General features: G+C 36.8%; 1 protein-coding gene across 1 annotated transcript; it reads right to left on the bottom strand.

The window, feature by feature from the left end:
• SLC25A31 (solute carrier family 25 member 31) lies at nt 1-25285 on the bottom strand. Its single transcript, XM_059066162.2, has 6 exons — nt 25054-25285; nt 16534-16661; nt 7182-7299; nt 4912-5066; nt 3082-3207; nt 1-201 (listed from the first exon to the last, which is right to left on the bottom strand). The coding sequence occupies exons 1-6, from the start codon at nt 25283-25285 to the stop codon at nt 1-3; spliced, it is 960 nt and encodes a 319-aa protein (XP_058922145.1).
• Between the last annotated feature and the right edge of the window lie 926 nt (nt 25286-26211).

Genomic DNA, 26211 nt, shown 5'->3' with positions numbered 1-26211 from the left:
TTAATCTCCTGATGATCTACCTCCAATATCAACATTAAAGAGGTCTTTAATTTTATCATATAATACCAACACCAAAGCACCCCCTGTACCACGAAGGATATTGGAGAAGGCACCACGAAAAAATGCGCCAATTCCCTCGTGTTGGTATATCTTCACAAAGCAGTCTAAAGTTCCTTTATATTGCCGTTCAGCCTCACCACTCTATACAAAGAAAGACGAAGGGTTTGCCATTATCTTAACATCTTTTATCATAAGACAGATTTAATTTAACAACAGGGATAGATTAAAATTAACACTGTATTGAGTAAGTATGTTGAGTTAATGGTCATATATTGAGTATTGTTCCCACTGACTGCAGAATACTCATGCTTTTCAGGCACACTTGAAAAATGGCAACATATTAGGCTTAACAAATTTTAAAAGATTGGCATCACATACCACGATTTATCCTCTCACCACATTGCAATTAAGAGAGAAATCAAGAACAAACAAGGTAACTAGAAAAATATCATATTTGGGTATTAAGAAAAACACATCTTAGAAAATATTTAAAACCTAACAAACAACCACAAAACTCCTCAACTAAATTTGTAAGATGCAGCTTGAGTGGTAACTTTAACCACCAGAAATAAAGGAAATAATAAACGCGAGAGAAAGCATAAAAAGTCAGAAGTTAGTTATCTGAAATACTCTGACAAATTTCTAGAAACACTGTTTCAGGAAAAACAAGAAAAGACACCCAAATTATTAGAAGTGGCAAAGGTAACATCATTGCAGATGACCCAGAGATTAAGAAAGAGCAAGATGATATTATGAACAACTCTATGACAATTATTTTGAAAACACAGAGGAAATAAATTCCTAAAAAGTATAATTTACCAACAGAATAGGAAAAAACTTTAGAATATACTACTAAATTTGTTAAAGAAATTCAATCAGTTGTTGTAAATCTTCTCATAAATTAGAAAACCACGTGTCCAGATGGCTTTATATGTGAGTTCTACTAAACATTCAATGGAAATTTAATTCCAATCTCACAGAAATTATTCCAAAGAAGAGAAATCTGTAATCTGTAACATTGAAGGTATTCCCGGTAAGACTAGGACCAAAACAAGGTTGCCAGTTATTACTTCTTTAATGTAACACTGAATCAGAGGTCTCAGCCAGTGCAGAAAGGCAAGAAAACGAATGAAAGGCATAAGAATTGATAAGGAAGGGAAAAAAAGCCTGCTATTATTTGCAGATTATATCACTCTGTGTGTAAAAACAAAAAAAAACTTCAAAGGGTGTACATATAGTGTTTGTAATATGGCTTAACAAAGTTGTGGGATATAAAATCAAATCAAAATGCAAAAATTAAAGAATACTGTTATGAATTGAGTCCCCACAAAATTCATATATTGAAGACCTAACCCCAGAACCTCAGACTGTAACTAAATTTGGAGACCAGGTCTTTATAAAAATAATTATGGTTAAATGAGCTCATTAGAGCAGGCCCTAATCCATATGATCAGCCTTACAAGAAAAGAAACAGAAAAAGGACCATGAGAAGACACAGGGAGAAGAAGGCCATCTACAAGCCAAGGAGAGAGGCCTTCAGAAGACACCAACCCTGCTGGACACTGTGACTGACTTTTAACCTCCCAAAGTGTTAGAAAATAAATTTCTGTTGTTTACGCCACCCAGTTTTTGGTACTATGCTATGGCAGTGGTACGGTTTTATACATATAGCAATGCACACATATATATAAAAATCCACACCCACAATTTTTTTTCTGAATTATTTTGACAGTAAGTTGCAGCTATCATTGCCCCTTACTTTTAAACATTTCAGTGTGCATTTTCTAAGAATATTTTCTTACATACCCAAAGTACAGTTATCAAAATCAGACAATTTAACACTGATACAGTACCATTTACTTAATCCACAGTCTATTCGCAAATTAATTTTCAAAAGTGTTTCAGTTTATTAAACTAGAGCTAGACATAGATCAAGAGGAAACACAGATATAAAAGGAACAACTTTAAGGATAGTCCATAAATGCAGCAATAGGTTAGATACGCTTTACCCTTTCAGGTGGCCCACTGGGTTCTTCCAGGACCATTTTGTAGAGGATAATGAGGATAACTACACCTCATAGCATTGTTTTGAGAATTAAATGAGTCAAAGTGTAAAATGCTTAGGACAGTTCTGGCACATAACAAACACAGCTTTCTGGCCTCATTATTTTCATGTGCCCTCATGAAACCTATCATATGGGTATATTGAAATTCTTCTCAAGCCATACCTCTAGGTATGTTTTTTCCCCTATACTGAGAATGTATTCTTCAATGTCTGGAGAAAAAGCCTATTTACTGAGATTTAGCTCTCTAAGAAGCCATATCTGATCACTTTAAGCATTTGGGTACCCCTCTGCTATTGCATTCCTGGAACCTTATGCACATTTCTACTTAAACCATTAACAGTATGCCTTCAATACTATGCTATGAATTTGGGTGCAGGTTCTGCCTTATTTTATTTGTGTCACCAGAGCTTGGTAAACAGGCACTCAATTATTTGTTGAATGAATGAATGTAACAAGTAACAGCAATAAAGATTGACTTTATCAAAATTTTGGTTTGGGTATTTACATTTAGAACATACATCATTATAAACAAGTCTTCATCCTTGGAGTTAAAATTTATTTACTTTTATTAAAATATACTACAACAAATGATTACATATGTCAGTGGCCTATGAATGGGCTTATTCTACTTAATCTAATAATATTCAGTTAAGATAGACACTTGCTTATCTAATCCTTGCCATGCCCCTCCACTCTCCAAACATACTTTAGGAGTAAAATGCTTTAGGAGTAAAAGACATTTCTGTTCTGATAGCAGACATGGAAGAAACTTTGCTGGATGATGGCTGCTTTGAGATAGGAAAGAATACAAGACAGAACACATCATGTATTTATTTTAGTAAGTAAAACAAATGGCTTATGCCTTTCAGCCAAAATGTCTCTAAAATTTTAATAAATTACATCTGAATATCAAATACTGGAAAACTCAATTAAGCTTACAAATAATATAAAATACCTGCATCATCATACGTCTTCTAACTGTGTCAAAGGGATAAGAGAGTATTCCAGAGCATGTAGTCACAACTTGAGCAATGAAAAAGGAGACAAGAAAAGGAATTTCCTTTGGTTTTGGTAATAAGCCCTAGAAAAGAAAAATTATCAAGTAACTATCTAAATTTCCAAAATATCTTAAATCATTAAGTCAAAGGATAATTCTTATAAATATATGAAAGAGGGCTCAGTTATACTTAAAATGCAGTAAAAAACAGTTGGATTTAATGTGGAAAGATTAAAATAATAGCGGGAGATCAATAAAAAATGAGAATCCCACATATGGCTATATTTTAAAAGCATATTTGAAAAAGAATAGCATATCTGCTATTACAGGAGATTTGTTATTAACAACAGTGAAAACTAGAGATGGCAGCCAGTGACCAAAAAGTTCCTCCCTGGTTCTTCCTCATAGAGTTGGAAAAGATGAAAGAATGACTGTTATTATTAACAGATAATGTTTGATAAGCAGCTTTAAAGCTCTAAGCTAGTGAAGAAACATTCCTAAATTTTACAACTACTACAGGTGATAAAAGAGGAAAGCAGAGGGTGATTAAACATAAATTTTTCTGTGATTAAATAAACATATATAACATCCTCTAATTTCCATTAATCTATTTATCTGTCTAAAAATACACTACAAACTAAAAATATTATGTCAGACCACAATAAAAATAACATTCAACTATTGCTACAGTTATACTAATGAGGGAGGGCAGAGATAATATATAAAACTATTATAAAATTTCCTTCAAGTTTTAATCTTATTTAGTAAATAATACTGGGATTAATTTCACTGCTTCTTTTTAGAAGCATTATGATGTAGTGATTAAGAGCACGGGACCTGTGCTTGCCACATAAATAAATTACTTAGCCATTCCTAGGTTATTTATCTTTAAAATGGGATATATTAAAAGCTATCCTAGAACACTATGAGGATATAAAGTCCTTAACAAGGTTCTCAAAACTACGTAATAGCTCAAAAAATGGTAGCCATTATTACAATCTTTCTCTTTCCTACCTTATGAAGTGCTATTTACATCTGAACTGAAAAGACAAATTGCAGAAAACCTGGAGAATACAATACAAAATCTAACAGTACCCAATAGATCACTGAGCTATAGTAGCATTTATCATATTTAACTAATTAATTATGCCTTGCTTGCTTTCCATTGATGATAGTAAACTGATAATATGCATGTAAAAAAGTGATAATGAAATGAATGTAAAATCAGAAAAACTCTGTTAGAAGATGCCTTCCTATATACCAAAGATCTAATTATGATATAACTTAATCAGCATGTTTTCTATTTGAGTCTTTCAGTGCAAACAGCACAAAAACCTAACGTTTATATCCAAAGTCAGATCCATAATACAGTTATAATTTAATTAGGTTATGGCAAAGTCATGATTAAACAGAATGCTATAATATCTCTTATGTCATCATTTATTTTGATTTATATAATTAAAAGGAAACATACCTGCTGAACATATTACTAATAGAATAAAAAGAAACAAACGATTTATTTAACATATACTAGTTTGGGCTTCCCTGGTGGCGCAGTGGTTGGGAATCCGCCTGCTGATGCAGGGGACACGGGTTCGTGCCCCGGTCCGGGAAGATCCCACATGCCGCGGAGCGGCTGGGCCCATGAGCCATGGCCACTGAGCCTGCACGTCTGGAGCCTGTGCTCCGCAACGGGAGAGGCCACAACAGTGAGAGGCCCGCGTACCACAAAAAAAAAAAAAAAAAAAAAAAAAAAAACAACATATACTAGTTAAAGTACCAAATTACCTTAACTGTGTCATAAGCTCCAAAATAAGAGGCTCGGTACACAATGATGCCCTGAACTGAAACACCAAACCCTTGGTATAAACCAACAATTCCATCTGATTTTGCTATTTTCATAATACAGTCACCTAAACCCTTGAATTGTCGCTCTTCAGGACCTAAAATAAAGCCGTTTAAAATGTATTAGCAACATTATATCAGATAAACACTTTAATCAAAGTAAATTAAACATTTTACAGATTTAAATTATCTGGAACTAACATTTAGAAATCTTTATAACAAAAAAAAGACACAAGTCAACACCTTTCCATTCATTTAAAGATGATTAAGATGTCAAGTAGTATCTTAAGGTATTTTAACTGAAAATATTAATCTCTTATAAAAGCAATCTAATTCAAGCAATCTGACTGGCTTAAAACATTTCAATAAAATTATGAGAAGTTACTAGTCAGCATTCAGAAAATACTTAGGCATGCAAAACTCTACAACTTGTTTCAGCTGAAGAGCAAAAGGATGGATGCAGCAAAAAGACAAAGCTAAAAACTAGTAACTTTAAGGATCACTGGCATTTTAGATGTGGTGCCATATTTTTCTAGTGTTTGCTGGTTTTGTTTTTATTTTCCCTTGACCTAGAACTACTTGATATTTTACAAATATTATATATAGAATACAATCTTTCAAAATAAACTAAGTTCTCCCAATTTTGAGAGAAAACAAAACTATAGAATTGAAACCAAGGTACATATGTTATTTTCAGTTTCTTAACAGTAACAAAAAAATTTGGAATGCCAGTTAAACATCATAGATGAAACTCCTATTCCCATCTTTGTTCAAACTGCCACCCCTTCTGAGGCATTTTCTCTAATCACTTATCTAAATTGATGTCACTCTCTTCTCCTAAATTTTTTTCATGGCATTTTTTTGCTGACAGTATATTTTAGTCATTTATTCTTTTTTTTTTTTTTTACTACTTGTGATCTCCACTAGACTGTAAGGTACATGAACCAGGAGCTCCATGTTTAATATGGTGTGTGTGTATGTGTATATATATTACACATACACAACCTGTATCTCAAGCAGGGCCTGGTTCACCTCATGCACTCAATAATACTTATTGAAAGAATCTCTGCTCCCTTAAGAAATTCTATTAAAATAATAATAAAGAAAAAACAGGTTTAAAGCCATATAAGCAAAAAAGAGTACATGACGAGAATAAAATCCACAAATCTTAGCAAGATGGCAAGGAGGTGGAGGATGGTAACTCACTAAGTGGAGCAGAGAAGGTTGAAACGTAATCTCTTGCAGAGGGAGATATTGTTGAGAAGCAAGCCATTTGATTCCAATAACCACAGAAAGGCTTAAAATTAGAGGAATTAAGTACTATTGTGGTGAGAACAAATTAGCATCTGGATGCTCAAAATCCATAACCTCACCCTGAGTAGCCAAGTGACTTACTCCTCTTTCATCCTCAGAACTGAACACAAGGCTCCAACTTGTGTTGCAGTCATATGGGGCCAACTGAGTGACCTCCACAATTACTGAAAATGACTCACACAAAGATACATCATTGTGAATGTCAGATCATCAGGGATATAAGGTAATTAAAAAGAAAAAAAGCCACATAAAAAGGATCAGCAGTAAGAAAATGATTTCTTAAGAGCAGTATTAGAAACTAGAATCCAGACTAATGCTTTCAAAATTGTGAAAGAAAATAATTTTAAATCCAGAATTTTACATATGGCCAAATGTTAAGAGGCTGAAACATAGACATTTTCAGATATGCAAGATCTCAATTTATCTCCTATCCACCCTTCTCAGGAAGCTCAGAAAGCTATCAAAGAACATATCTACCAAAACAAGGGTGTAACAAAAACAAAGACAGATGTGATAAATAAGGACAGAGGAAAAGGGAATCTCTAGGATGAGAGTTATACACCTCATGTAGAGAGGAGCCACAGTCAAGATAGGAAACTAAGTGCATGAAGGGATCTAGGAGATGGCTCTCTAAACAAACAAGCAAACAAACTGGAAATAAGTTATAAGCAGCCTCTGTGCTTTTACTCTTTTTGTTACTACAGTACTGGCCTTTCCCTTCCCTCTTTTAAGAGAAAAGAAAAAAGTAGTAATCTTTAGGCTCTATAACTTTATCATTTGGTTGAGAATAAAATTTTTAGATGGAATACAACACTGTTGTTTTAAACATAACTAAAATAGATAATAGAGTGTTCAAAAATACAAAGAAGAAAGAGTTAGTATTTCTAAAAATCCCATACCTTTTCCAATATCAACACCTAATCGGGTTCGGGCAAAATCTAGCGGATATACTACACATAAGGATGTTGCCCCAGCAGCTCCACCAGAAGCCAGGTTTGCCAAAAACCACCTCCAGAACTGAAACATATTAATTAAAACATGGTTATTAAACTACAGAATCTGATTTTTAAACATCTTTGTTTTTATAAGGTTAAAAAGCCAGATTTACAAACTGCTTTTATAAAGTGAACACCTATAATAAGGCATATATTATCATGCAAAATACTTCCCTTCATGTCCATGCAGCCTTTATTTCTTACCAGGCAGTCCGGGAGATACAGCTAAGATGCTGACATACTGAAATTCCAAGATATTATAATGTCCTCCAGCAAAAGTAGCCCAAGTTAGCAAAAGAGGCCACATAAGATATTCTGCTCCTTAGACTGCATAAAGTTTTTCATTAATAATATAATTTAGTTATGACTAAAATGTTAGGCATCTGTGGAGGCTTTAGTGGTTCCCCTTCTTGGCAGCAGCAGAGAGGGACAGTAATACATCATAATGCCACAATTTCACTTTGTAGTTTTAGTAGAAATAAATTTAAGTAACTCAAAAGTATAGATTATGTTCAAATGCAAACATGTAAATTGGAAGAAATCACTTATAATGTGGTTGAGTGGCATGTAAGACCTTATTGATCTACTAGTTCACATGGGCTCTTGAAGTTCTTTTTGATAAACATTTGAAATGTGCCCTGCTTAAGTCCAATAAACTGCTTTTCAACATCTACAGCTCACGGGAGAAGAAAGGAATATTTGAATTCGAACAGTCATAGAAAATCTAGGGTACAAGGCCACAGTAACCATTATAGCTAGTCAAGCTCAGTTTCTTGCTTCTCTAGCTCTTATTTCTAACAATTTTAAGTCTCAGATGCTTTGGAACTCTCAATTTTCTCTTGGCCTGGAATGCCCTTATTTTAAAATTTTCTTCCTATCTTTTTAAAACAAAAAGTTATCAATTTATGCTCTAACTCAAATTCTATTTCTTCCACTAATTCTCTGATCTCCAACCCACCCAAAACTGTATGTAATCATACCCTCTCCCCATAAATACTCCATCTCTTAGAGAATTAAAGGTGAATCATGTGATCAATATGTAAAATGTGTCAACATATTCCAGATTCTCATTTTTTTAAAATAGTATTTACAATAACTTTCTACTTTCAATTTATAATTATTTGTGTACCTGTCTTGTCTTATCTTCTATGGACTATAAATTTCTTCAGGCCAGAATTATTATTTTTATTTTTACTTGTTGAGATATATTTACACACCATACAGCTCACCCACATCAAGTATTCAGTTCAATGGACTGCTGGCATATTCACAGAGCCGTGCGACCATTACCAGTTTCAGAACATTTTCTTCACCCCGAAAGGAACCCTATACCCACCAGCAGTCACTCCCCATCTTGCCAATCCCCCTGAGCCCTACATAACCATTAAGCTACTTTCTATCTCTACAGATTTGCCTATTCTGGACATTTCCTATCGTGAAATAACACAATATGCAGTCTTTTGTGACTGCCTTCTTTCATATAAAATGTTTACAACGTTCATCCGTGTTGCAGCATGTGTTAGCACTTCATTCCATTTCACTGGAAAATAATATTTCACGACCACATTTTATTTATCCATTCATCAGTTCATGGACATTTAGGTTGGCTACATTTTTTTGAGGCCTAGATTCTTAATTCATTTGCTTATTTCAGAAAGCAAGTCATGGGGCCTTGGCCAGAGTAAGAGTAATGCATACAATAAATATTTATTTAATGAAGGGTACTCAGACTCCCATTGTGCCTTTTAAGTGAAACTCGTAAGTTCTACTGTATAGGTAGCCACAGTTCATAATCACACAGAGATTAGACCAGAAGGCTGAATCTCACCCCAGGGTAGCTAATTCATAGTCTAGAAGATGATCTGTAACCTGGTAGTAAAAGTAGAACTGGGCCATAGTTTAAGTCTTAGGAATTTGACTTCAGAAGTTCTATGCCAGTTATCAGTAAGGACAGAAATGGAATAGATATTAAATAATTTTTTTTTAGGTTTCAGTCTACTTTGAGACTGTTGAAACCTATAGATACTCTTCCAATAAAAATCACGTATATATAAACATATACTTTTAGTGTAAGTTATTCCTCAAGCATGCATGGATCTCAGTTAAAGAACCTCTCACCATCTGAAAGGTTAGAAGGAATCACTATGATATTAACACTGAACTTAAAAGAAACAAACAAAAAATAGGTAAGTAAAAAAGGGCAATAATGAGAAAACACAGAGCAAACAAACACAAAAAGCAGATCATTAGAGACAGAGATAGACTAAGTGACCTGGGAGACAAAGATAAAGAATACAGTTTGATCCCTAGAGCTGTCTTTGGTTCAAATTCCAGTGCCAGTGTATCATTGCAAGAAATACCCATTACTCTTGAAGTAATTTAAGTCTCTGTTTCTTCTTACAAGCAAATAAGCCAAACCAAATATGATATGCAGCACAAAGATTTATAAAGTGCATCTTAAATTCTATTTAACCTTTTTTTTTTTCCTTCCTAGATAAGAAAACAGATCCATGACTTTCTGGGTGAATGATCATAAATTTATTATTCAAATGAGGACCCCTCTGATAGTGAAAGTGGGGCCTATGAAAAAGCAGGCAGGCACAACATGTATAAATAGTATGGCCAAACTACTAATGGAAGGAAGTAAGGGAGGAAGGGGGAGGGTAGAAGGGAGGAAGGAGAGGGAGATAAGAAATAAGAACCTGTGCTGAATAATAATCCTGCAAGTGTCTGTGTAACAAGTCTGTCCCTCCACAATTAAGCTTGAAAACAAAACAGACCCAGGAGAGGTTGTATATCAGCATAAATGAGTTTTTAATTATAAGTTAGTAATTTCAGATACTACTATACTGTAAAAGGAGAGGGCATGAAAAAGAATCAGGCAAGGAGAGGAGAACAAAAGAGTCTAGGGGGTTTGGAGGAAAATAATCCTGTTTTATTTTCAACTGTTGACAAATAGATGATAAACAGACTTGATGCCTCCAGGAACAAATACCCTGAGACCAAAGTTCTTTCTAACAGTTTGTCTGGGCATGGAAGAGAGCTGGAAGGTCTACTCTTCTCTGTTGAGGGTTGTGCTGGTAGCTGCTAAGGAGAGGCAGAGGCATATTTTATGCCCAGTTCAGCTAAAACTCATCTAGTCTAGTCACCTCAGCTGAGAGAGGAATACAGTGCAGTAGAAAGAACTAAATTTGGGAGTTAGAAAGGCATGAACACATGACTAGGGTAAGTGCTTTAAGCTCTGTCTTGCTTTCCTTATCTGTACATTTGGGATAAAAAATAACTACCTCAAAGGATGAGGTAAAAATGCAGTGACGCAGTATACAGTAGGCACACACCTCCCTAGCATGGTTATTCATTTTTTATTTTTTTGCGGTATGCGGGCCTCTCACTGTTGCGGCCTCTCCCGTTGCAGAGCACAGGCTCCGGACGCGCAGGCTCAGCGGCCATGGCTCACGGGCCCAGCCGCTCCGCGGCACGTGGGATCCTCCCGGACCGGGGCATGAACCTGTGTGCCCTGCATCGGCAGGCGGACTCTCAACCACTGCGCCACCAGGGAAGCCCCATGGTTATTTTTTTTTAACTTTTTACTTTGAGATAATTGCAGATTCACATGCATCCTAATACATATGGAGTTTATAAACTTTTCAACCCATTTCCCCCAATGGTAATATCTAGCATAACTACAGCAGAGGAAATTAGCACTGAAAGAAATCTACCTTATTCATATTTCACCAGTTACACACACTTATTTGTGTGTATTTAGTTCTATGCCATTTTATCATGTGTGCAGATTCATGTAACCACCCATCACCACGGTGAACAGTTCCATGATAAAGACCCCTCATTGCTACCCTTTTATAGCCACCTCCCTCTCTCCTAGCAACCACTATTATAATTGCCATCTCTATAATCTTCTCACCTTAATAATGCTAAATACATGAAATCAGAAAGCAAATATAATTTTTTGAGATTGGCTTCTTTTCACTTAGCATTCAAAGTTGCTGTAGGTATCAAAAGTCTGTTCTTTTTTAAAACTGTGGTAAAATACACGTAAAATTTACTGTTTTAGCCAAATTTAAGTATATAATCAGCAGCATTAAGTACAATACTGTATAAGCATCATTACTATCCCCAGAACTTTTCATCATGCTAAATATAAACTCTGTACCTATTAAATAATCTCCCTCCCCCTCCAGCTCCTGGTAACCTCTATTCTACTTTCTGTCTCTATGAATTTGCCTTTTCTAGGTCCCTAAGGGGATTATACAGTATTTGTTTTACCAAAGGGTTGTTCCTCTTTATTGCTGAGTAATCTTCCATGGTGTGATGTACCATAGTTTGTTTAAGCATTCACCTGTTGAAAGAAATCTGGGTTATTCCCCAATTTTTATCTATAATGAAACCTTCTTCTATGAACATTGTATACATTGCTTTTTTGTGAACAGAAGTTTTTATTTTCTGGAATAAATGCCCTAGAGTTGGACTGTATGATAAGCATATGTTTAGTTTGTAAGAAACTGTCATACTCTTTTCTAGAGTGGCAATATCATTTTACATTCCCACCAGCAATGTAAGAATGATTCAGCTCCTTTGCATCCGTGCCAACATCTGGTGTTGTCACCATTTTAGCCATTCTGGTAAGTGTGTAGAGATATCTCACTGTGGTAGATGAACCACTTTTAAATCACATACAATGTATTTGTTTTTTCTACCTTCTCTGCTTCTTTTAAGACCAGGTAAGAAACCAAAAATATTGACTTTTCTTTCTCGGTTCTTTTTTTTCCCCCACTTTTCTTGGCAGGGGGTTCGATGCAGAGATAGGATACAATTTTGATGTCCAAGGGGAGAAATAAAAGGTCATTAGTATCCAGATTTAGTAAATAATATATATTTAAACATTACACTATTACTTGTGACCAAATACCTTTACATTCTAAATAAGATAGCATGCTCTTTATAGGTATACTAAAAATGTTTTTACCTCAGGCTCTACTAACTTGAAATTTATTACAGAATTTTAGCATGGATCAAAGTTAACTTCAAAACTTTTAGAGCCATGTTATTTACACTCTTAGGGATAGATGTTAGTAACATAAATTTTCTGGTTAATTCTGGAGTTAATTGCTCCATTTGGCTTAGTCTTATAGGAATTATCTTTTGGGGGAGATGTGGTGGAAAATGTTCAATAAAGAGTTAACTCAGCAGGACTGTGTTGCCCAAACCCTATACACACTGAAAAGATCTTCAGGACCACCCTTGCTCAAACTCAAAGGTTCCTTTGCGATAACTGTCTGAGCCCTTGGAATATCCTAACTAATCAGAGTGTCTTTATATGCCTGAAACTTTGGGTAACACCAGATAGTTTATACTAACCTTGATTTATGGTGAACACCCCTTTGTATGCTTTGGGCTAAACTATATCAGTTTGACCTCTTGAGTGGGTGGGGGCAGTGGCTGGAGACTGAGTAGCTAAGGTCAGTCACATTACACATGCCTACGAAACTGACTCCCCAAAAAGCCTGGCCACCATGGCTCATGTGAGCAACCCTGTTTGGCAGCACATTATATGTGTTGTCATACATTATTGCTGGGAGAATTAAGTGCTGTCCAGGTGACTCTACGAGGAAAGGACAGCTAGAAGCTTGCATCTAGTTTCTCCTGGATTTTGTCCTATGTGCCTTTTCCCTTTGTTGATTTTAATCTGTATCCTTTTGTTGTAATAAACCATGAGTATAACAGCTTTTCTGAGTTCTCTGAGGCCTAGTGAATCGCTGAACATGAAGATGGTCTTGAGGACCCTCTGACATAGGTTCTTCGTCAAGAGAAGTTCCAACTATTAGAGTTGTTACCTAAAGATGACAGAAACATTCTTCTGAGTGCCTACCATAAAAGCACAGCACTGGGACTTGCCTGGTGGCGCAGTGGTTAAGAATCCGCCTGCCAATGCAGGGGACACAGGTTTGAGCCCTGGTCCGGGAAGATCCCACATGCCACGGAGCAACTAAGCCCGTGCGCCACAACTACTGAGCCTGCGCTCTAGAGCCTGTGAACCACAACTACTGAGCCCGTGTGCCACAACTACTGAAGCCCGCGCACCTAGAGCCCATGCTCCACAACGAGAAGCCACCGCAATGAGAAGTCTGTGCGCCGCAATGAAGAGTAGCCCCCGCTCCACAATGAAGAGTAGCCCCCGCTCACCGCAACTAGAGAAAGCCCGCATGCAGCAACAAAGACCCAATACATCCAAAAATAAATAAATACTTTTTAAAAAATTACTTAAAAAAAAAAAAGCACAGCACTACTGTAAGCACTTTATGTGTCTTTAAATGTTTAGTCTCATCTAAACCTTACTCATCTAAACCTCATGAGGTAGGTATTCTTATGTCCAATTTTCAGATGAGGAAACTAAGGATCAGAGAGGTGATATTCAAAAATTCACACAGCTAAATAAGCTGAGTGCCAGGACCTAAATCCAGATCTTCTGAATCTAAGTGTAAAGAATTTTCTTTGTTACCTTTATATCTCCAACTACATAATAGTGCAAAGCACTCAATAAAGGAAATAAAGGGTCTAAAAGGAAATTAATGGAAATAGCAACAAAGAAATGTTCCATAAATAGCTGCTTTTAAAGAATCTGCTAGGACAGCTTGGTTGGTTGGCTGGAGGAAAAGAAAAAGACAAAGGATGAGGGGGTAGAGAGACTTTATAAGGGCGGGTGAGGGGAAGATCTCGACAGTAATGTAGGTGGTCTAGTGTATACAGAGGTAACAAAACAAATGGAGACGAGGTCAAATGACACATAGTTCATACGAGTAGGAAATTTTGAAAATGAGATTTTATAACCAAGGGAGCGATTACCTTGAAAAGAAAAAGCACCTTTGTGATAAAAAAAGAGAATTCTCTAACTTTTTTGAAATTAATTTTTATTGGAATATAGTTGCTTTACAAGAGAATTCTCTAAGTTAAATTTATCATTTTCCTGTGTTTGACTTGATCTTCCTACACACTTTAATCTTAGCCAAATAGAGCCTCAGTCATAAAGAAGAAACAATTTGCTTCTTTAGGAAATAAATTACTTCAGTATTAGGAAATACACATTTGTTGACTGCTGTTTTTGCTTATCAAAACCAGATTAAAGGCTGAATTTTTCTAGTGCAGCAGAACAGGGATTATAAAATGTAAATTATATTAAAATTAATATTTATTCAGAGAAATATTGCATTGAGACAAAACATCTCTTAGTTATTAAAACTGTTAAGAGGTTTAGAGAAACTGGTAAAAGTTAATACAATTTTATGTTATCCATATGTAATTTCTATAACTTAATACATATTATAGTATGCTAACAGTTACTATATTTTTTCTCAGGTATTATTAATCTTTTTTTAAGGTATTTATTATTTTTATTTATTTATTTTGGTTGGGCTGGGTCTTCATTGCGGTGCATGGGTTCTTTGTTGCCACATGCGGGCTTCTCTAGTTGTGGCACATGGGCTCTAGAGCACATGAGCTCAGTAATTGCAGCTTGTGGGCTTCTCTAGTTTTGGCGCACGGGCTCCAGAGTGCGTGGGCTCAGCAGCTGCAGTGCATGGGCTCTTTAGCTGTGGTGCGTGGGCTCCAGAGTGCGCGGGCTCAGTAGATGTGGCACGCAGCCTTCTCTCTAGTTCTGTTGCATGGGCTCAGTTGCCCTGCGGCATGTGGGATCTTAGTTCCCCAACCAGGGATCGAACCCATGTTTCCCGCATTGGAAGGCAGATTCTTAACCACTGGACCACCAGGGAAGTCCCTAACAGTTACTATGTTTTAACTATTATTTTTTTTCCATTTTAGCACCTCCTCTCCAAATAAAACCCCACAGGTAATGAATGGATAAAGAACATGTGGTACATATATTCAGTGGAATACTATTCAGTCATAAAAAAGAATGAAATAATGCCATTTGCAGAAAGATGGACTAGAGATCATCATACTAAGTAAAGTAAATCAGAAAGAGAAAGACAAATACCATATGATATCACTTATATGTGGAATCTAAAATATGACAGAGGGCTTCCCTGGTGGCACAGTGGTTGAGAATCCGCCTGCCGATGCAGGAGACACGGGTTCGTGCCCCGGTCCGGGAAGATCCCACATGCCGCGGAGCAACTAAGCCCGTGAGCCATGGCCGCTAGGCCTGCGCGTCCGGAGCCTGTGCTCCTCAACGGGAGAGGCCACAACAGTGAGAGGCCCACACACCGCAAAAAAATAAAATAAAATAAAATAAAATATGACAGAAATGGGCCTATCTATGAAACAAAAACAGACTCACAAACATAGAGAACAGACTTGTGGCTGCCAAGGGGAATGGGGGTGGGGGAGGAAGGAGGGAGAGGCTGGGGTTAGTAGATGTAAGCTGTTTTATAGAAAACAGATAAACAACAAGGTCCTACTGTATAGCACAGGGAACTACATTCAATATCCTGGAATAGCCATAATGGAAAAGTATATTAAAAAAGAATGTATATATATACATCTATGTATAACTGAATTGCTTTGTCATACAGCAGAAATTAACCAACACTGTATTGATAAATCAACTATGCTTCAACTGAAAAAAAAAAAACCCTCAAGTAAGACAAATCCAACTATTTCTTAAAAAATTTTTAGAGATATTAAAACATAATTACCTGTTTTTCCTAAAAATAAATCTACCATATGACCCAGCAATTCTACTCCTGGGTGTATATCCAAAAAAACCACAGAAACACTAACTCGAAAAGATACGTGCACCCCAATGTTCACAGCTGCATTATTTACAATTGCCAAGGTATGGAAGCAATCTAAGTGTCCATCAACAGACGAATGGATAAGGAAGATATGGTATACATAAACAATGGGATTACTGTGCTATAAAAAAGAATGAAATTTTGCCATTTGCAGTAACATGGATGGACTTTGAGGGCATTATGCAAAGTGAAATAAGTCAGAGAAAGACAAATACTGCATGATATCACTTATATGTGGAATCTATAAAATACAACAAACTAATGAATAAAACAAAAAAGAAGCAACTCACAGATACAGAGAACAAACTAGTGGTTACCAGCGGGGAGAGGGAAGGGGGAGGGGCAGACAGGGATGGCAGAAAAAAGGGATTACTATGAGACAATATGAAATCATGTGTGTAAAACTTTTGAAAATTGCAAAGTACTATATAACTTAAAGAATCTTTCATTCACTTAAAAAATAACAAAATAAAATAAACAATAATTACCTGTTTTTCTTTATTAACTCCAGACATGAACAGTTGTTTGTATTTGTCTTTGAAAGCAAAGTTTAGAGCTTGTGTTGGAAAATACCGGATAACATTTGCCAAATTGCCACGCCAATAACTGAAGAAACCTACAAAAGAAAATATACTAAATAAAAACTTATATTGTATTATTATTAAATAATTTGCATAGTTTTAACAAACTTAGCTGTTCGAACTATCTAAAACATCTTTTCTCATGAGAAAAAAAATAAAGTTTACATGTGTCTCCAACTGAAGAAAAAAGGCAGTGTTAACTCCATGTACCCCATTTCAATTTTGTTAACTTCCAATAGGAAGCCTTGAATGCCTAAAAACCTATGGAAAGCATTACCAGTTGAATATAGGGCTCTTTAGTAGTAGAAAAACAGAGCTTACTAGTATTTGTCAGAGAAGCTAGTAACCATTACCCTCATTTCCAAATCATAAAATAGAATTCCTATGGTGACAACAAGGCTGTTGGAACAGAACTGTTTTGTATCTACACTCTGAGAATGAGAAAGGGATAAGAGAGTCTTATCTTTTATATTTTACAACCTAGCCAAAAAAGAATCAATTTACAATTCAAGGCAGTCTCCAGAGGCTTGATGGAGAGATAGTAGGAAACTTTCAAGGTCAGTAATCTTCCCACTTCAAATCTCCATGGAATGACCAAACTTTATAATTCAGTCACTGTGTTACCCTGATAATTCAGAACTGCCTTTATAATCTATAGCTGTCCTGGAATACAACAGGCTAGCCCTTCAGAACCCATAGTTGTTTTTACAGATGGTTTGACCCTGCTACTCTGAATAGGATACCTCTAGTCCCAGCTGGGAGAACAGGATACCCAGAATCAGTCTTCTAAAGATAAAAATACAAATGAAGATAATCTCAGTTGACTGGGCCCAGTGCTCAGAAACTGAAAGTTAGATTAGATAAACACACAAAGGGAAAGATATTTATTTGTTAAATAACCATACTTTGTGGGAAAAAACACTGAATATTGGTGATCGCACGCTAAATATAAAGCAGTTGCACAAAGACAATTAAGAAGTATATTAGGGGCTTCCCTGGTGGCGCAGTGGTTGAGGGTCCACCTGCCGATGCAGGGGACATGGGTTCGTGCCCCCGTTCGGGAAGGTCCCAAATGCTGCGAAGTGGCTAGGCCAGTGAGCCATGGCCGCTGAGCCTGCGCGTCCGGAGCCAGCGCTCTGGCTCCGCAACGGGAGAGGCCACAACAGTGAGAGGCCCAGGTACCGCAAAAAAAAAAAAAAAAAAAGTATATTAATAGCCAAGATATCTTCTCAGTCCTCACAGCTGATTCAGTTACAAGGCATTCAGTTGTAGGCATAAATTACTACATTTAACACGTAATGGTAATAGCTACAACTTCTTGAGCATTTAATGTGTGCCAGGCACTGGCAAAGGCTTTATATATTTCATTTAATCATCACGCTATGTTATGACATATGTTGTCCTATAATACCCATTTTATACATGCATAAATTGAAACTTTTATAAGTTTAGAAACTATAACCAGGATTTTGAATCAAGTCTTCTGTCTGTCTCCAAAGCTCTACTTCAGCTTTGGGTTTCTGGAGAAATAAATCTTAGAGAAGTCCTAAAATTATTAAAGTATGGTAAATAAAGCTCTATTTTTAAAAAAATGGAAAATGATTACTGTAAAAGTTTTTGAGGCAATATTAACAAAACAATAATACCAATTACTAGGAACTGCTTTTTATTCATTTAATTCTCATCACCCATGATGTAGGTACTATTAGTCTCTCCATTTTAAATATGAAGAAATGAGTTAAAAACAACTTCTACGGGCTTCCGTGGTGGCGCAGTGGTTGAGAGTCCGCCTGCCAATGCTGGGGACGCGGGTTCGTGCCCTGGTCCGGGAGGATCCCACATGCTGCAGAGCGGCTGGGCCCGTGGGCCATGGCCACTGGGCCTGTGCGTCCGGAGCCTGTACTCCGCAGCAGGAGAGGCCACAGCAGTGAGAGGCTCGCGTACCACAAAAAAACCCAAACCAAACCAAAACAAAAACCAACCTGTACTGCAGAGAGTAGTTAAGTAACTTGCCCAGTGTCACTTAGTCAGAAAACTGTAGACCTGGAAGTCAAGCAATCTGGCTCAATAATTCAGTCCCTGAACTATAATCCTTTACCATAAATAATTTAATTATACAAATATTTTCTGTACTAAGAAAGGTCAACAATTTTTCTTTAATGGAAGCAAAATTAAAATCTTAAAACATGAGAAATATAAGCAACTTATAAAGGAATATTTCTTGCTAGTTATGGCCACGTTGAATTACTGAGGGAATTTGGTGAATCTAACTTTTGGAGGTATTTTTAGAGATTTTTAAGTTCTTCACAGTTAATAAAAAACATTTAATAACATAGTTAAGCATTTTTATTTTCTGAGGTCAGACCTGTGGAAGAGAAATGCTGAAAGTAAAATGTGACTGTGTAAATGATACTGAAGAATAAGATTTGATTTTCTAGACCATGTTTTATAGTAACACAACAGACTCCTTGCAGAGGATCTTAAAAGGATAAAGAAGAACATACTGGCTGAAGAATTGCCAATCTGATCAAATGGGATTTAAGTTGAATTCATTTGTTTAAAAAAAAAAGCAAACTAATAAACTGAGTTTAAAAAAGTGTCATGTATCAAAAATGTATTAGAATTCCCACTTTATACATGGCTCTTATTTATTAATAGTCATTTTGGAAATGGTTGATTCAGCTAGATGGTATTGAGATATTCCAGGTTTCAGATTATGAGTTATTAGTTATAATTATATAATTATGATTATAGTACTGAATTAATATTTATTTCACAAAAAGAGTGTCATATAAGAATAGTATAAATGTTTGTAAACTTTGGCTAATGTACTGAATATAAATGGAAGATTCTGATGACAAAGACATCTGCAAACTAATGAGACCATGACAGTGACAGATTTATGATTAAAGGGGTTTGCTAGCATTGACAGAAGAACGTATTCCTTTTAGCAAAATTGTATTTGCATGAAAAAACCTAGAGGATTCATCAAAATAACTGTCAATGTCTCAATGAAAAAATCTAGAAATAAATAAATCCCTAGAAGTATAACAGTGGCAGCTCTTAATGAGTTATTATGAAAAAGTGTCTCACACACATAAAATACTTTTGCATGTATTTCTCAGGATTCATGGATTCCCTGGAGCTACAGATACCAGGTTAAAAACCCCTGCTTTAGCCTCTTTTCCCACAGATCATACTTAAAAAACGTATTCCCTTCTTTGCCTCTCACTGCTGTACCATGCTTTTAGGAGCTCCAATGTCCTTAGTAGGAATGCAAAGAGGAGGAACCTCAAAGTGGAACTCTGAATGCATCTTCTATAGAAATATTATTTCTGGGGGCCAGGTTTCAAGGTTTTATTCAAATGTACTCTAAGTACACTGTGTACTATGTAGGTTCTTAAGATAGATTACAAAAATTTACTCTATATGCAATGCAACTTTATCCCAAATACATTCATTTACAAATGAACATGAGGAATACATGTTTCTAAATTTAGGAATGTATTCAAAATGATTAAAGAGTTAAAATTTATTGAGCACTAACTATGCAATAGACACATGGCTGAGTATTTTACAGGCATTATCTTGTTTAACCGTCCCAACTACCATATGAGGTAGGTAATATTATTATACCTTGTATAGAACTGAGAAAATTGAGGTTGAGAGAGGTTAAATAAAAATTGTTCAAGGTTACAAGGTAAGGGAAAGGTTGGGACTTAACTCCAGAATTTTCTACATCTATATGACTCCAGACCTAGAGCTATTAAATCTCTATTGCCTCTAGGTAAAAATCCATTTTGGATAAAAACAGTAGTACTTTGTGGTCAGAATAAAACAAGGGAAAAGCAAGAGTGATACAAATGTAGCAGTATTTGACTCTCTAGTCACACAGAACAAAAGGACAGTTTCCTAACATATAATCACAAAATTGATAGAGACTAACATAGGGGTTGTGGTATATTTCTCTGCTAATAGCAGAACATCTAAGTTTTTTTCTTATGTAATTGCTAAGTAAAAATAATCTCTTCAAAATTTAAGGGTGAGAAAAACCTACTCTGAACTTAATTCTGAGAAAATAATTAAGAATACGGAACTGATGGGAAAATGTTACTGGACTATTTACTGGTCCACTTACTACCAAGAATGGAAATGCTAGGCATGTTTGGGTATACAGTTGACTCTTGAACAATGTAGGAGTTAGGAATGCTGATAATCCATGCAGTCAAAAATCCAAGTAATAACTTGTAGTCAGCCCTCCCTGTATGTGGTTCTTCCATACCTATGGTTCTGCAACCATGGATTCAACCAACCAGGGATTAAGTACTGTAGTATTTACTACTGGGGAAAAAAAAAAAAATCCATGTGTAAGTGGACCCACACAGTTCAAACTCGTATTGTGCAAGGGTCAACTGTATATTCTAGACTAGCAGGCTCCAACATGCTTTGACAGTCTGCCTATCAGTTAAAAAAATGTAATCATGACTCTCAAATATGTACATACTTAAAAAAGTAAATTATATACCTTTGCTACTATACTACCCTGTTATGTACATTTGTAAAACATATCCAAAAGAGAAATTAAAGAATGAGATAAAAATTCTTCATTTACACAGCACTGTAAATACTCCAATAAAAATTTTTTAAAAAAGATTCTTCATTTAAAAACCTTTTATTTGGTACCAAGTGCATAGGAACAAAGTTCTTGGTCTTATGGAGCTTACATTTTGAGAAAGACAGACAATGAACAAATAAATCTGTCAAGTGGCCACAAGAAAAAAATAGTATATGTAGTTGGAGAATGAGGAAGGGCTATTTAGATACGGTGGTCGGGGAAAACTTTTAGATATTACGGCACAACAGAGCATTTGTTTTAATAGTTAAAAAAAAGTATTTTCAGATATCTTGCTAATCATGATGCTTTCATACTATCATCTGCTATTATCTCAAGGCACCCTTAGGATTAGGTTCATTCTTAAAAATAGTATATGTGAATCTATATTTCAAATAGTATTCTTGACAATTTCAAATATTCAAATAGTCTTCTAATCTCTATAAATCCATTTAACTGAGCCAACATAAACTATAATATGTTCATTATACAATAACTGAGTAAGGGTACCTGTTATCCCCTTTACCCTATGTAACTCCTACTCTTTTTTTCAGGATACCTTAGCATCCTGTGATATATAACTGAGATTTGGCCAACCATAGGTGCCAGTGCCAATTCATTTACTAAATATCAGTAAAGTTTATGTTCCCATTTTATTTAGATAACACATATACCTAACATTTTCTTTCCATACCCCAAAATATCATCTTCAAGATATAAAAACCTCACTGCTTTAGCCTTCAGGAAAATATTTTTGGAAAGTTTCAGATTAAAGACAGCTGATGAATTGATGGCCAGGAATATCTAAAAGAGAAAAGAGTTCTGGTAGGCTCTTAAAAATGACATTTAGAGATAATACCTTTAAAAGCCTATGTTACAATATATTAAATAAAACAATTATATTAATTAAAATATATTTACCAATGCACAGCTTGCTCAGTGAAAAAAATCACAGCAGAGACACCAAAATGTTAACTGTGGTGATGTTAGCAGTGCTTTTTTAAACTTTTTGTTTCTCTATGTTTTTCAATTTTCTATAGTAAACATGCATTATTTGTATAATAAAGGTTTAAAAAGTACTAAATAAAAGTACACATACAAAGTTGGAAGGTCATAATACCAACTAAAGAATAGAATTTTTAAAAAAGCATTAGTCAGGATAAATCCAGAAGCTTTCATAAGCCAAGGAAAGCTTATAAAAAGTATCAAAGACACCCAAGGAGATGTTTAAAGCTATGTTCAGAGGAAGAATGAAGAGCTCTCTCCTTGAGGTGTAAAGAGATAAGGTAAGAAGATAGTGAGAGAGCATCTAGTTGTGCCTTCTGAATTCATTCTCTTATGCTCATTCCATATTGCCTAAAGAAAGGAAAAGTTATCAGTAAAACTTGAACAAACAGGAAAAATAAGAGAAACTTCAGAACACTGAGATTGCAATGTATCTTGACTTTCACAAAAGAAACAGAAGGTAAATTCCAGAAAATAACAGCCTCAGAATATGATTGCCTAGTAAAGTTCCATAATGATTTAGCACAGTGATTCTCAGCACTACCAGGTTCAAGTCTTCTATACATAATAAATATTTTACAATGCTTCCTTTACTATCTAGAAATAGAATTCAGACAATGACCTCTTCACTAGTTCAAAAAAATCAATATAATGCCCTTTCTGCTATATGCAAAGAGAAAATAAGAGTTTATAATAAAATATATATATTACTTTGTAAATTGGTGAGGTGTGATCACACTATAGGCATAACAGTCCGATGCTTGCTTCTATTTATAATGAATCAGTTGTGCTTAAGACACACGTTGACATTTGGAAAAAAGGGCTTAATAAATATATCTATACAATCATCATAAATTCAATAGTTAAAAATCCAGATGATATAAGTGGTGACCAAATATCACACACAGACTGCTAACATGAGTTTTCACAATGATGAATAACTCTCAGTAAAATCCTGAATAAAACAAATTACAATCTTTCCTCTACTTACAAGATAGCTGCATTACTGGAATCACTGTGTACTAGAATTCTGCCCCAGACAGTTTGTGTTTATAGGTAAATAAGAGTTAGTTTCTAGGCTTAGATAATCATAAACAGGTTTTACTGCTACGTGAATGTCCAGTGGGAGATCTGAGTCATGAGGCTGCAGAGTAAGTCTTTGTTGTGTAGGACTGGCCATGTACAGAAGCAGCAGCATGTTTAGCAGCCCTGGATTTTGCCTTTCATATCATTGCAATTAAGGATTACTCCCCTCTATCTTTGTGTTTAACAAAAAATTCCTCACAAGTTTCCAAAAATGCCCCTAGATGGCAATATTATCCCTGTTGTGAATTACTACTCTTTTAGCATAGAATATGCCATGGTGTACTCATAACAAGGCCTTGTATATACTAGAAAACATTTCCTTGAAATTCTGCTCAAAGAAAGCTGGAACCAGAATACTATTCATAATGGTCTCAATTTACAACAGCCATACAGAATAAATTTAGGTTTAAATACTACAAAAAGCATTGGGAAGCTTGCTCTGATAAAATAAATGGGAGGGAGAAGATGTGAACCACTCACTTACCATTAAAGATCTAAACTCAGCTCCCAGATGGGCACTTTAAATCCACAGTTTAGATGATGCCTTAACAGTCAACCCTCAACCTGAAATACTCTGCTTGCGGGATCTTAGCTCCCCGACCAGGGACTGAACCTGTGCCCCCTGCAGTGGAAGTGAGGAGTCCTAACCAATGGACCACCAGGGAATTCCCAGGAATCCTTTTTTATGGGAGGAAGAGTAACCTGCCCTAGACTTAGGAGTGAAAGAAAGGACTGCACTGGAGTTGAAGCCACTACACTTCCTGTTCAGAATACACAATAAATAGACCTCTTTCCTTTTAAGAGTTCATATAGAGGTTTCAATTGAATCCAACTATATCAGAAAATTTCTGATCAATTTATCCTCTTATCCACTTAGCTAACTTAAGGAGCCTTTCAGTAAGAGGAGGGCACTGAATGATTAATAAAGCATTTTTATTATCTATTCCTTGAAATCATTTCAATATTAATGGAAAAAAACTCCACAAGGAACCAAAATATCAAAACTTTACGTAAAAACAGAGCCTGACGCAAAAAAATAAAAATTAATACTGATCCTGTCTTTACTTAAAATTTTTATGTCTGCTCATCATGTGTTTTTCGCATTAATTTCGATTTTTAAAAATACTGCATTAAAATTTATTTGTTTCTACTACTGAGGTTTTTATTGGCGTCCCCCTAAAATTTGGGCAGACGTGAGTGCCTCCTTGGTCTCAGCCCTGGTCTTCAGTAGGTCTTGAGAACAAACAGAACCTCTTTTCACTGAATACGTACTAGATACTGAGAGGCCCCAATGCTTCCATACTTGGAGTACTTCTTTTAATCGTATTATTTCAACAAATATTTAAGCAACTTAAAGCACCTATTAACATACAGCCAAGGGCCTGATGGCATCTATCCCAATACGGGTAGGTCAACCATTTTCCTCCTGGGCCAGACACAGGTGCACGGAGGTGCAGAGCCTCCTGCGAAGGAGAAATTTAGAGAAAGAGAAGGTGGTGGTCTCCCCTGCCCCAGGACTGGTCACGTGTAGGCCTTCCTGGCCCTGGGAAAGCAGAGCCTCTTAGACCGGTTAAGAAACTGAATTATCGAAGGCAAAGAAAACAAACTCATCACCGACACAGACGGCCGTGGCGCCCACAAGCGTCCCCGCCTGGCCCACCCACCCCCTTTTCTGGCAAGCGCCCGCGCGGGGAGAGGCTGGCGCGGTGGCCTCGCGTACACACCCTGCTCACGGGGAATCCGCACCAGGCAGTCCACGAGGCCTTTGTACTGGGCCTCGGGGCTGATCTGCTTGGACGACGCCTGCACCTGCAGCAGCAGCTTTACCCGCTCGATGGGCGCCACCGTCGTCTTGGACACTGCCGCCGCCACCCCGCCCGCCAGCAGGTCCTTCCCGAAGGACGCGGCGTCAAAGAGCTGCTTCTCCTTCTTCTTCTTCGGAGGTACGCGCTGCATGGTGGGACGACGGACGTAAAATCGGGCAGCAGAAGCTCAAAACGGGGGCGGAAGAGACAGATGAAGAGAAGCCAAAAACCGTTTCGGCGTCGTCCCAGCTGGAAAGCGGCGCTCAGAACGCCGGGAAACCAGCGCGCCGGGGGCGTGGAGCTGCGCAGGCGCCTCCAACCGCCTTCCGCCACCTGGCGCCGGCCACGTGACTCCCGACACGTGGCTACTCCGCGTGGTCCAAGTCTCTTAAAGTGTCTTGGCAAGTGTTGGTGCGGGGCTGTCCTTTCGTCAGGCAGGGCTAGGAGGCCAGTGGGTTCTGACCCAGGAAGGTGCGGGAACGGTCTCGGGAGAACCAGTTCTGTATAAGGAAATTTAGTAGCCCAAACCAGGACAGAGCAATAAACCAACTGTATGGGATTAACCGAGTTTAGTTTTAGTTCCCAGGGTAACCCTTAGGCCAGGTACTGGGACGCCGCCTGTTAAGAACCCTGCGGCAGAGCAGGGGGTGAGCAGCGGGTCATCCAGCGAAGCTTCATCTGCCGCGCCCTATCACTGGAAGTACCGCCTGAACCATCGCTGGCCTTATTGCCTGAACCATCCCCAGCTTCCCTGTCCTCGCAAAAATTGTCTTGCACGAAACTGTGCCTTGGTGCCAAAAAGGTTGAGGACTGCTGCTTTACACCTTCTGTGAGAAATTGCTTTAACTTCTGCTCGTCTAATTTAGCAGGGGTTGTTTGTCTAGTCACTGTCTGGTTTTACTGACTGCACCCCATAACACAAGATGCTCCTCTTTCTCCTATATTTTATTTAAATTGGTAATTCTGTAAAGAGCAGTGGTGCTCAAGCAAGACTGCACACTCAAAGGTGGGGAGTGTTTGGTCTAACTGATGATTGGCTTAGGTCCTGACTGTTAAATCAGGATATCTAGAAGTGAG

The sequence above is a fragment of the Kogia breviceps genome, chromosome 6 (genome assembly GCF_026419965.1).
Source record: "Kogia breviceps isolate mKogBre1 chromosome 6, mKogBre1 haplotype 1, whole genome shotgun sequence".
NCBI classification, from domain to species: Eukaryota; Metazoa; Chordata; class Mammalia; order Artiodactyla; family Physeteridae; genus Kogia; species Kogia breviceps.
Note: the sequence above shows the minus strand (reverse complement) of the source record. Positions and strands in the feature narration are given on the sequence as shown.